Here is a 13,538-nt window from a genome sequence, read left to right as displayed (position 1 = left end):
GGTAAATTGAGAGTTTTGCCTTTCGGCTCCACTCCTTTTTCACCACAACAGACCGATGCAGAGCCCACATCACTGCGGACGCTGCACCAATCGACACCTGTCGATCTTCCGCTCTATTCTTCCCTCACTTGTGAACAAGATGCCAAGATACTTGAACTCTTCCACTTGGGGCAGGATCTCACTCCCAGTCCTGAGAGGGCACTCCACCCGTTTCCGGCTGAGGACCATGGTCTCTGATTTGGAGGTGCTGATTCCCATCCCAGCCGCTTAACACTCGGCTGCGAACTGATCCAGAGAGAGCTGAAGATCACGGCCTGATGAAGGAAACAGGACAACATCATCTGCAAAAAGCTGTGACCCAATCCTGAGCCCACCAGACCGGACCCCCTTAACGCCCTGGTTGCGCCTAGAAATTCTGTCCATAAAAGTTATGAACAGAATTGGTGACAATGGGCAGCCCTGGTAGAGTCCAACTCTCACCGGAAACAGGTTCGACTTACTGCCAGCAGTGCGGACCAAGCTCTGACACCGGCTGTACAGGGAGCGAACAGCCCTTATCAGGGGGTCCGGTACCCCATACTCCCAGAGCACCCCCCACAGGATTCCCCAAGGGACACGGTCGAATGCCTTTTCCAACTCCACAAAACACATGTAGACTGGTTGGGCAAACTCACATGCACCCTCCAGGACTCTGCTAAGGGTGTAGAGCTGGTCCACTGTTTCGCGACTAGGACGAAAACCACACTGTTTCTCCTGAATCTGAGGTTTGACTATCTGACGGACCCTCCTCTCCAGGACCCCCGAACAGACTTTTCCAGGGAGGCTGAGGATTATGATCCCTCTGTAGTTGGAACACACCCTCTGGTACCCCTTCTTAAAGAGGGGGACTACCACCCCGGTCTGCCAATCCAGAGGCACTGTCTATGATGTCCATGCGATGATGCAGAGGCGTGTCAACTAAGACAGTCCAACATCCAGAGCCTTGAGGAACTCCGGTGCGTACCTCATCCACCCCCGGGGCCCTGCCACCAAGGAGTTTTTTTGACCACCTTGGTGGCCTCAGTCCCAGAGATGGGAGAGCCCACCTCTGAGTCCTCAGGCTCTGCTTCCTCATTGGAAAATATCCATCCATCCATTAATCCATTTTCCAACCCGCTGAATCCGAATACAGGGTCACAGGGGTCAGCTGGAGCCAATCCCATGTTAGTGGGATTGAGGAGGTCTTCGAAGTACTCCCCCCACACCTATCCACAATTTCCCGAGTTGAGGTCAGCAGCGCACCATCCCCATCATATACAGTGTTGACACTGCACTGCTTCCCACTCCTGAGACGCCGGATGGTGGACCAGAATCTCCTCGAAGCCTTTCAGAAGTTGTTCTCCATGGCCTCCCCAAACTCCTCCCACACCCGAGTTTTTGCCTCAGTAACCACCAAAGCCGCATTCCGCTTGGCCTGCCGGTACCTGTTAGCCACCTCAGCTTGACAGCATCCCTCACCGCCGGTGTCCACCAACGGGTTTGGGGATTGCCACCACGACAGGCACCGACCACCTTTCGGCTACAGCTCCTGTCAGCCACCTCAACAATAGAGGCACAGAACATGGTCCATTCAGATTCAATGTCCCCCTCCTCCCTCGGGACATGGTCAAAGTTCTGCTGGAAGTGGGAGTTGAAGCTACTTATGACAGGGGACTCTGCCAGACGTTCCCAGCAGACCCTCACAATACGTTTGGGCCTACCAGGCCTGACTGACATCCTCCCCCACCATCGAAGCCAACTCACCACCAGGTGATGATTGCCCCTCTCTTCGCCCGAGTGTCCAGGACATGTGGCCGCAAGTCTAATGACATGACCCCGAAGTCGATAATCGAACTGAGGCCTAGGGTGTCCTTGTGCCAGGTGCACATATGGACACCTCTGTGCCTGAACATGGTGTTCGTTATGGACAATCCGTGGCGAGCACAGAAGTCCAATAACAAAACACCACTCGGGATCAGATCCCAATCACACCCTTCCAGGTCTCATTGTCATTGCCCACGTGAGCATTGAAGTCTCCCAGCAGAACAAGGGAGTCCCCAGCAGGAGTGCCCTCTAGCACCCCCTCCAGGGACTCCAAAAAGGGTGGGTACTCCAGACTGCTGTTCGGCTCATACGCGCAAACAACAGTTAGGTCCCGTCCCCCACCCGAAGGCGGAGGGAGGCTACCCTCTCGTCTACCGGGGTGAACCCCAATGAACAGGCTCCAAGTCGGGGGGCAATAAGTATGCCCACACCCATTCGCCGCCTCTCACCGGGGGCAACTCCACAGTAGTAGAGAGTCCAGCCCCTCTCAAGGAGACTGGTTCCAGAGTTCATGCTGTGTGTCAAGGTGAGCCCGACTATATCTAGCCGGAACCTCTCAACCTCACACACTAGCTCAGGCTCATTCCCCTTCAGAGAGGTGACATTCCACGTCCCAAGAGCCAGCTTCTGTAGCCGAGGATCGGACTGCCAAGGTCCCCACCTTCGGCCACCACTCAACTCACACTGCACCCAACCTCCTTGGTCCCTCCTACAAGTGGTGAGCCCATGGGAATTCATGACATGTACATGTATAATTTCATGAATTTCCACACCAGTAGGGCAGCAACCCTTAATACATGTCATACTGTAAATAATAGTTACCATTAAATTTTGCTGTTGGTTAGTTGCCTTGGTATGTATTACATATCCGAGAACAAAGAACTCGAAAGGTTTGCAGTCATTTTCTTATCTGGTAAGAAATCTGTCATTTGAGAGGGACGGCCGGCATCTTTACCTGGAATGGACGCCTCCTTAAAGGAAGGATGGGGGGAAATTGCTTTTGAAGGGCGCTATATTTCCTGACCTGCTACTTGGCAGCCCCACCAGATTGTAACGGTGTCCTCGGATTCCCATGGGACTGTATGGGAATTACTATTTGTCGGCACATCCATGAGTTCAGTTGATGTCGTCAGGGGGAGCTGTCGGGGCTGCAGAACCCTACTTTGGGCTTCAGCCACACCTGGGAGCAATTTCAGTACCTCCCTAGCGACCCACCTGGAGTGCTCCTGGGTGTGGCTTAAAAAGGAGCCAGGTATCTCAAAGAGATGAGCCAGAGTCGGGAGGATGAGGTGCAAAGCTTGCCTGTGGAAGGAAGGAAGTAAAGAGAGAGAGAGAGAGAGGTGCTGTATTCCTGGGCTGTACTGTGATTGGTACTAGTTGGAAATGACTGGAAAACGTCCCCATGGAATAAAAGCCTTCTATTTTACGGTACTTGTGACTGTGTCTGTCGTGTCAGTTGTTTGGGTGGCTGCCATGCCCCCTGGTGGTCCACACAGGCAATATGGCAGCACCACCGTGATTAGGGAGCACCTGAAAAGAAAACCCATTAGCCTAATGGTGATCCTTTTTTATGTTTCTCTCACTCAATCTAATGGAAAATCCAACTGCACTTCTGTTGTAATCACCTTCTGTTTCTTCAGGCATCTCAAAATCCTTATCTGGCTGTGAAGAATCAGTTATCGGCAATAAGTTATTTTGCCGAATATTTCTTTTGATGATAGCTTTATTATAAAGAAAAAGAAGGCTTGAAACATATGATAGTCAATGTATTGCCCATTTCTGGTTGCCATCTGGTGGATAAATCGAACAATATGCTTTAATAATCATTGTTTAGTTTTTACAGAAGCCAAAGAAATATTGTGAAATTGTCCTTTGGGACAAATAAAGTTTGGTCTATAAGTAGTTTCATTCTTTTCCCCTTGATGTTGAAAATAGCCCTTGAAATGTTAAGATAGCCTTTAAAATTAGGTGCAAGACTTGTTGCTTTATAATTGGATAGCATACATATATTGATGGGGAGCATTGTACAAGAAATAAAGCTTTCATTTTTGACTAAAATGCTTGCACTACATTATAAAAGTCTGCTTTTTTTTTTTTAAAAACCCACAATTTAATTTATTATTACTATTAATAGTTGACCAAATAATCAATTAGCAAAATAATTGTCAGTTGCAACCCTACTCTCATGATGGATTAGGAATGGTGTTGATATTGAATATAGTTTTGAATATGGTATTACTTAATTCATGCTCAGTTTTACTGTGCCATAGTTCAATTTTATTTTATTAATGGAGGGAAAAAGCTAAATTTGGTTGTTAGCAGGCATTTTTAAACCTGATGTAGCAGGTTGACACCGTTCAAGGATATAATTGTGCATGCAAACCATTACATTACTTTAACTTGAATTCACGAAACCTACGAAAAAACTTGTAATCCTGGCCCAAGTGACCACGTTTGGTTTTTGTTTTTTTCTTTCTTTGTCTCCCCGATCTTGCCCAGCCTCCACATGTTTGTGCATGGTGGTATTTCTTTTGTACTTAAGCAGATGCAGACGACAGAATAGTACAGGGAGGTCAGTTCCGCTCTATATGCAATCATCAAATTCAAATGTTAACAGTTTCCACACACCTAAGGAATTTCCTTCCTACATTTATGACGTGTACCTGTTGCAATGTACACAATTCTCTGTGCTGTGGTTCCTTTCTTGGGGGAAGCAGAGGCCTTGGAACAGAAGCTTGTCGATGTTGTATCCTCTTTTCTTTATCCGTTGCCTTTTCTTGTAAGAAGCAACGATGAGGTGAGACATGTACACTCTTCTTTTCACATTGGGCCCTGTGCATGCCTTGTATTGCACATGTGTGTTCAAACCCATGTTTTGTTATACTTGTACCTTTTGTGAAAGTGTTTATTTGATATTTGGACTTCAGGCTTCACACATCATACACTTCCTCTACATTTTGTCAATTATTACTAAAACATGAAAAAGTTTCTAACGATGTGTTTACATAGATTGTTGTAGACATGGAACACACATGAAATGTATGTAAAACAAATGACGAAAAAATATTTTCTCCTGTACAACTCCAATCACTTCACTTAGCACTGTGAACTTTCTTTTCAAATTAAGTGGGTGGTGGGGTGGGATAGCAGGCTGCTTACTGCTTGTGCTGATCGACACATTTACAACACAAAAGATGCTGACAGAGAGGTGCGAAGGAATTTAAGGTGAGCTGGGATTACAAGTTTTTTCGTAGGCTTTGGGAATTCTAGTGTTAATTCAGCAGCACCATGTTTCAGCCTAAACAGTGTACTGGAATACAACATTGACTGATCTAAACCGGCATTGCCATCAAAATAATTTTATCTTCATAGTACTAGGAATGCCCAGTGCAGTAATACTCAAAATCGTACTGCCCATGTAGTTCTTAGAGCAAATTAAAACTATGGTCTTTGTGTGAGGAATAGACGTGAGTGCACATTTGCTTCACGCAAAGGCTATTGTGAGGAACAAAGTATTGTACATCCCTATAAATGAAAAGAGAACTGTATTGCTGTATTACTTACGACATGTATTTGTTGACTGCATGAACTGATAATGGTCTACACTAAGTAATATTTTTAATGTGAGAAAACCTAATGCACTATTCAACTTAAGTTAGACTAACAGGATTTATTTACATGTAAAGACATTTCTTTCAGTATGCCTTAAAGTAAAACTGTTTTTCCCACCTCCCTTGGTATCTCAAAATCAATGGTTTATGGAACAATCAAAAACAATAAAGGGGGATTCTATTTTATAACTGTTGAAGTATTTATTTTTATTTAATTTACTGTTACAATAACATTAAAAATAAACTTTACTAAAATGAGCAACAGTTCACTCTACTTGTCTGGTAAACAAGTAGCAGGCATTAATAATTTTTTGAATGGAAATGACTTACTAAGACAGACCTCTGTTTGGCTGATGTCTTTGTAATTTGACATGGCAAATTCAAATGGCTTATTTTAATGACGATAATTATCTGTGTTTTGATATTCCTAGTGCCCAGTCTCGTGCATCCAAACTCGAGTCTGAATACGTCAAAATGAGTTTGCATGGTGCCAGTGGTGGATATGACCGATCAAGGGATCGTCGTAGATCAAGTGATCGATCCAGAGATTCTTCACATGAAAGAGGTGAAAGTCAGTTGACTCCATGTATAAGGAATGTTACTTCTCCCACGAGGCAATACCATAATGGTAAGCATAAGATTAAAATGTGTTGTTCCTAGCATGAATTCATTGTTTTCCCAGTGATACTCATAACAAGGTGACCTGCCAGACTTGGGTTCCATAAAGGTATCTGGTAGAGTGCTGCAAACTGCTTCTCCATTTTTAGATAATTGATTATTTTCTTTCAGGATTTGTTTTACCTCTCGTTTTAGCTGTTAACTTTGAATCTTCAGAAGGAAACCAATATGAAGCTATTAGTGTACTGGAGTATAGTCAATGCTTAAGATATCTTTTTGGTTTTTCCCCAGATTTCTCTTAAAGGTGATTGCCATAAATTAGGAAATAATGGAAATGCATAGTGTTCCAACTGTCCAGTAAGGAACTTGACCTTTGCAATTTTTTATTATGTGTAGGACACATGGGTATAATGTGTAGGACTCATTGGGTATAAATGTATCAGTATATTCTGTATCTAGCATATCTGGCATTTATGTGTACTTATACATGTACTTGGTATAACGATAGATACAATTAATCAATATAGTAGCCAAGTATATTTATCCATTATCTATACTGTGAATGTAAATGGAGGTCTGATATTATGAATAGAGGCAGCATGGGAATTGTTTATAAGAGGAAATGTTCTTTTCATTTCCTTGAACTCTGAATCATACAATGAAGATCAAAAATGAGCAAAAAGGCATTCTTGTTAGAGGAGTAAAGTACATGAGTCAGAATGAACAAATAGAGTAGTGCAAGTATAAAATAAAACCGAGCTCCCAGATCCTCTGTGCTGCTTCTCTTGGCCTTCCCAAACACGTATAGTTGCCCTGTCTACCAGGTGGGTGGGAGGTATACTTTCCCAAATCAATACCACCTCAAAAAATTCCTCTATCTTGCACTATCCTGTATGTATGTAAACGCTTATGTACTTCTGATCATCATACCTATATGAGCTTTTTGGACATCCTGTTCCAAAATTCTGGGCATTAATTTGGAGTTGACACCTTAACCCCTGCCCCCTTTGCGGCTGTAATAGCCTACAGTCTTCTGGGACAGCTTTCAACAAGATTTTTTTAGTGTCTTTTGTGGGAGTTTGTGCCTTTTGAGCCAAAAGAGTGATTGTGAGCCAGGTCGTCTCGTTCAACATTAGTACTTGACCTCATAAACAATGTTCCAATTCGTCCCTGATGTGTTTTTCAGTAGGTTTGAGGTCAGGACTTTGTGTAGGCCCCTTGAGTTCCATTATACCAGTCTCATCTAGCCATGTCTCAGACTATTATCCCTCCTTCATCAAACTTTGCAGTAGGCACTACTGTATACATCCTGAAAAACTGCATTCTCAACGGACACACTAAAGCCAGATTCATTCATCAGGCTGCCAGATAGTAAAGCGTAATTCATCTCTCTAGAGACCACTGAGTCCAGTGGTGGGATGAGTTACGCCACTTTAGCTAACACGTGGCATTGAACATTGTGATCTCAGGCCTGCTGATCTGACATGGGAATCCATTTGATGAAGCTCCCAACACACAACTGATATTACTTCCAGAGGCCGTTTGCAACTCTGTTGTGAGCGATGCAATAGAGGATGGGCACTTTTTATGTGCTATGTGCATCAGCATATTATCAGCCATGAGAATACCTCTGTGAGTTGACTTGTCTATCACTTTGTGGCTTAGCTGTTCTTGAATCGTAGACACTTCCACTTTATAATGTGGATGTCACGTTACCTGAATTTTTGTATTCAATGCCAATACCAGTGAAATTTTATGACAATTGACACCTTTTGATACCATGGAAAAACAGAAATCACATTCAGTCGCTTTTTATTATAGTGCCTTGATTTATTAATTGAAAGGTATACATTTCTCTTATACAGTGTAAAATATACTAACAGTAACAACAGCTTTAAAATACTATATATTTCAAATATATATTTCAAATTTCAAATAGTTAACAGAACTATCACTTGAGTAAACAAATCTTGGCATTCATAATTATCAAAATGCAATACAAAGCTTGAATTTTAATGTGTCAGAGGGATCCCCTCATCTCCAGTAACAACAAATGGGGTTGATAATTTTAGGATTTAAGCATAGGGTTTATAAGGAACTAGCCAACCCGCGGCGTAGCATACGCCGCATAATTATGTATTGATGGATGAACACTTCCTGAACGACACAGTTGTCCAAATGGGGTGGGTTTGTGGATACCACTGTGAGTGAATGAAAAGATAGACCTCTGGAGAGAGCAACATATAATTGTCCATGACTGAAAGCGGGATCGTCTGTGACGAAGAAGGCCACGCTGGTAAAAGTTACTTCGTCGGTAGGGATACGTGTCAGTACTTGTAGATTAAGGTGTAGCGAGTCTTCGTTGTTGACGCTTAATATAGCTTGCGTACTGAGATGTTCTGGAGTCACAGTTGAGAAACACTTTTTTAATGTCTTTTAAGCACGGGAAAAAATGAACATGTGAAACATCCGTAATGTAATAAGCCACCAAGAAAAGTAACATTGCAACAATGCTATCTACGACCCGATCTCTGTTAACAGAAGTGAAAACAAAATCGAGCCCGGTGTATTCTTTAACTGCCTTGTGGCGCTGTAGTAGTGCTGCTGCTTTGCAGTAAGGAGACTGTGGAAGATTGTGGTTTCGCTTCCCGGTTCCTCCCTGTGTGGATAGCGCTTTGAATACTGAGAACACCGCTATATCAATGTAACGGAGTATTAACAGGAAATTGTCTTCGTGTAATAGTAAAAGGCAAATTATCCGCGACAAACAAACTGTTTTACACGCTGCATACCAACCCGCGGCGTAGTATACGCCGCATAATCACGCCGCTTTTTAAATGTTTTTTAAGCAGAGGGAAAAAAATGAACATTTGCAAAATCCGTAACGCTGCTTTCAGTAAGTACAATGCACACGTGTTTAATTTGTCGGCCACTTTTTGCCAGCTGTCTTTTCTGGTTTGGGCTGCTTTTGCAGTGTTACCGCTTGTGCATATTAAATCTTGAAATCCTTCGAGTAACTAATTGACTAACTAACACCAACCCACCCACACACACAGCTTGTGTGAAACAAATGCGCCCGTACTTTCATAATTTTGTTGCAGCCTATAGTGGAGTCAGGCACAGAGAAGGTCAGCTGCTGAGAGAGTGTCTCGACTGTTGCAGGGCCTGCATCGGTGAAGCAGGTGAGACGCTAATGAAACAGAGGCACAGGGCTTATTGGTTTTTAAAGACTGCTTCCTTTATTGTTTTTTAACCTCAGTTTTAAAGGATTGTTTTAAGGATCCCATGGGATACCCCTCGCAAACTGTTTTAGACGCTGCATTCAGCATTTCACATCTGCGACAAACATGCCTCTTCTCACATGGTCCTGCCGCGTCCACCCTCGTTCTCAAAGCATACACACCGCCTGGTCATGTGCCTGCTCGCAAGAGCAACTCATGGAGACCCGCTCACCAACTCTAAGACCATGGTGTGTTAAACAGTTTGCGATGGTGGTGCGTGCGTCATAACCGAAAAGAATAATGAAAAGTCAACGTGGCTCAGAGGTGCATGTGGACTCCTAGCACAGACAAAAGCGACTTAACGGGGTGGTTGGTGAGTTGTTACGTCCGGGCACATGAGCAGGCAGTGGGAATGCCTAGAGAGCGAGGGTGGACGCGGGCCGGGGAATAAGGAGTGTTGGTGGGCGGGGAAACGTTTTCCGTGTTCCTGCAGGACCATCTAAGAAGATGCATGTGGACTGTAGCGCAGACAAACAGAAATGACGGCGTGTTTTCCGAGGCGTCGCGTCCGAGTTGGTTGGCATGGCTCTGCGAGTTTTCGTCATATCCAATGGTCCTAGAGTTGGTGGCCGTGGCTCCTTCCTGCGTGCTTTCATGGGTGTGGGCGTGGCTCCTTCCTGCGTGCTTTCATGGGTGTCTTGCCTGCTCTGGTGGCGGCTTAGAGAATTATGCATATAGATGGTAAGCAGTACACCCCCAGAATTGTGAAAAACCGCGAATTTTGGATGTGGTTAAAAAAATGCCTGTTTTCATAGTTTAAACCCTAAATATGCCCCCAAAACACTTTAATTTAATTTCAAACACCGCTTAATACATTACCTAAAAAAAAAAGGATGTAAAGGTAAACCTGTATACTGTACTGCTATGTCTCCCGCATTTTACACACTGGTAATGAACTGTAAAAACTATTTTTAAAAAAAAAAAAAAAAAACTACTGGAACAATATGTACAAAGTGCAACTGATGCCATGGATGTAAGTCACTGAGCCAACTGCACTTGAACTGGCTGAACGCAAGCACACAGAGGTAAGCGGTTACGCTGGCAGGCTAGTCTTAGTGCGGCTCACGGTTGGGTCACAGAAACACAGGAGATTGTAGAGACAGGAACTTTATTTAAACACTTCAAACAAACCTCTTTCAGAAGAGAAATGAGCTCAGAATGCAGTTATCGATTAAACAATAGACAAACATCATAGGGGAGCAGAGAATGTCTGTGGGAGGAGAGAGAAACAAAGCAATCAACCAAAAAAAGGACAGGTGCTGTTCAGGCTTTTAAGTAAATGAAAAACACAAGAACACTCAGCTGGAGATGTATCACAGTCAATCAGCAGCAAGGAGAAATGAATAATGCTGTAGTGGTTCGGTGCCGCTAAGATTCACACTGTCGATGGTGATTTATTTATTTTTATGGTGGAGATTCCAGGGATGCAACCAGCCTTGACCTGACCAGTGCGCACTCACAAACAGAGACAAAAACAAAGCAATCCGGTAATCAAATGGCAAATAAAGAATGTAATGAAAACAAATTAAATAAGAAAACAACAGTACCACCTCTGTTCCCCTTACGGCAGTTACACATTGAAAACAACAAAGCACAAACAAAACACACATAGTAAATCATGAAAAACTACAACGGATGAAATGTAATGATGAAAAGAGATAGTTCAGAGATCCGCATGTTGAATGGGAATGTAAAGGTAGTCCTACCGGCATTTCCTGAAATGGTGAAGACGGGTTCAGGAGCGCTCATTTCTTTGCAGGATGGCCATGAATCCACTTACAGTCCTCATATACACAGGCAGACGGCAAACAATCCAGACGCACGAAACAATCCAGGACAAAACAAATAAGTACAGGTAAACCAACAGAAGACAGACAGACAGGAACTTGAAACACAAATTACAAAAACTTTGCTTTTGGTCACCAGCCCTTTTTAAAAGCAGCGCTGACACCCTTTGACCTCAACAGCCCCAGCACCCTCAGAAGACGACCAATCAGATCCACTGCTGGGAGTTGCAGTTTCAAATTCAATTGGCTGCTTTCACCATCCCAAGCCGCGGTTCTCTCTACAGTGCAGTATTGCCACGAAAAAAGCCATATTGCAGAGGATATTTGTGATTTCCACTAACAATTATTAGTTAGGTTCTAAGGAAAAATCTGTGAATGACTGAGGCAGCGAACTCTGAACCACGACTTTGCGGGGGTCTACTGTATTATAAACTACGTGATTTAGCTTAGCATATGCACATTTTACATTTATCCTCCGACTCTTTCTGTCCAGTAACTGTAAACTATTACTTAAAATCCATAGTAAATAGAAAAATTCAAACATTGAGTTTGAATTAAACATACTGTTCAGTTAGTGAATTTCGAGGTAATTCTAGATGCTTATATTTAAACTCTTCAAAGCTGATTTTGTAGCTACAGTTGTGCTTGAAAGTTTGTGAACCCTTTAGAATTGTCTATATTTCTGCATAAATATGACCTAAAACATCATCAGATTTTCACACAAGTCCTAAAATTAGATAAAGCGAACCCAGTTAAACAAATGAGACAAAAATATTATACTTGGTCATTTATCTAATGAGGAAAATGATTGAATATTACATATTTGTGAGCAGCAAAAGTATGTGAACCTCTAGGATTAGCAGTTAGTTTGAAGGTGAAATTAGAGTCAGGTGTTTTCAATCAATGGGATGACAATCAGGTGTAAGTGGGCACCCTATGTACAAATGGAGGAAATTCAAGACCATTGTTAACCTCCCCAGGAGTGGTCGACCAACAAAGATCACTCCAAGAGCAAGGCGTGTAATAGTCGGGAGGTCACAAAGGACCCCAGGGTAACTTCTAAGCAACTGAAGACCTCTCTCACATTGGCTAATGTTCATGTTCATGAGTCCACAATCAGGAGAACACTGAACAACAATGGTGTGCATGGCAGGGTTGCAAGGAGAAAGCCACTGCTCTCCAAAAAAAACATTGCTGCTCGTCTGCAGTTTGCTAAAGATCACGTGGACAAACCAGAAGGCTATTGGAAGAATGTTTTGTGGACGGATGAGACCAAAATAGAACTTTTTGGTTTAAATGAAAAGTGTTATGTTTGGAGAAAGGAAAACCCTGCATTCCAGCATAAGAACCTTATCCCATCTGTGAAACGTGATGATGGTAGTATCATGGTTTGGGCCTGTTTTGCTGCATCTGGGCCAGGACGGCTTGCCTTCATTGATGGAACAATGAATTCTGAATTATATCAGAGAATTCTAAAGGAAAATGTCAGGATATCTGTCCATGAACTGAATCTCAAAAGAAGGTGAGTCAAGTAACAAGACAACGACCCTAAGCACACAAGTCGTTCTACCAAAGCATGGTTAAAGATGTTAATGTTAATGTTTTAGAATGGCCAAGTCAAAGTCCTGACCTTAATCCAATCGAAAAGTTGTGGAAGGACCTGAAGTGAGCAGGTAATGTGAGGAAACCCACCAACATCCCAGAGTTGAAGCTGTTCTGTACAGAGGAATGGGCTAAAATTCCTCCAAGCCGGTGTGCAGGACTGATCAACAGTTACCGGAAACGCTTAGTTGCAGTTATTTCTGCAAAGGGGGGTCACACCAGATACTGAAAGCTAAGGTTAACATACTTTTGCCACTCACAAATATGTAATATTCGATAATTTTCCTTAATAAATAAATGGCCAAGTATAATATTTTTGTCTCATTTGTTTAACTGGTTTCTCTTTATCTACTTTTAGGACTTAAGTGAAAATCTGATGATGTTTTAGGTCATATTTATGCAGAAATATAGACAATTCTAAAGGGTTCACAAACTTTCAAGCACAACTGTACGTGCTTTTAAAGTCTGCTTTATAAGAGCACCAATCGATTTAAGTTTGTAATATTTGCTACTGTAAGATGTATATTTCAGTAACTAGTGGGTAAAAATATTAATAAAGAGTAATGTTCAACCGATTAGTCAAATTAATTCAAATTTCACATCTCTGAAACTCATGGTGCTTTAATTTTCCAAATCTGTCCCTCCTTTTTATTTACATTTGTCCCAGATTTAAAGTTTCCTGTGTGAAATCAGACTTGTCAGTTTTACATTAATCCTTTATTTCAGAGCTTCTGTTAAAATCGCCTTTGTTTTGCTGTTTTCAAGGTTCCTTGCATGAGTGATCAGACTTCATTTCT

At 42.7% G+C, this 13,538-nt stretch overlaps 1 protein-coding gene across 5 annotated transcripts in view; it reads left to right on the top strand.

Annotated features, from left to right (window-relative positions):
• The window catches only part of btbd10b (BTB (POZ) domain containing 10b), a 92,666-nt gene that overhangs the window by 55,449 nt on the left and 23,679 nt on the right, over positions 1-13,538 (top strand). For all 5 annotated transcript variants that reach the window (XM_028793928.2, XM_051922779.1, XM_028793929.2 and 2 more), the window contains one exon: positions 5,885-6,081. In XM_028793928.2, coding sequence (XP_028649761.1) covers positions 5,885-6,081 — 197 coding nt within the window. The remainder of the gene's footprint in view (positions 1-5,884; positions 6,082-13,538) is intronic.

The sequence above is a fragment of the Erpetoichthys calabaricus genome, chromosome 2 (assembly GCF_900747795.2).
Source record: "Erpetoichthys calabaricus chromosome 2, fErpCal1.3, whole genome shotgun sequence".
NCBI lineage: Eukaryota > Metazoa > Chordata > Cladistia > Polypteriformes > Polypteridae > Erpetoichthys > Erpetoichthys calabaricus.
The sequence above is the reverse complement of the archived record's forward strand: the minus strand, read 5'-3'. Positions and strand labels throughout refer to the sequence as shown.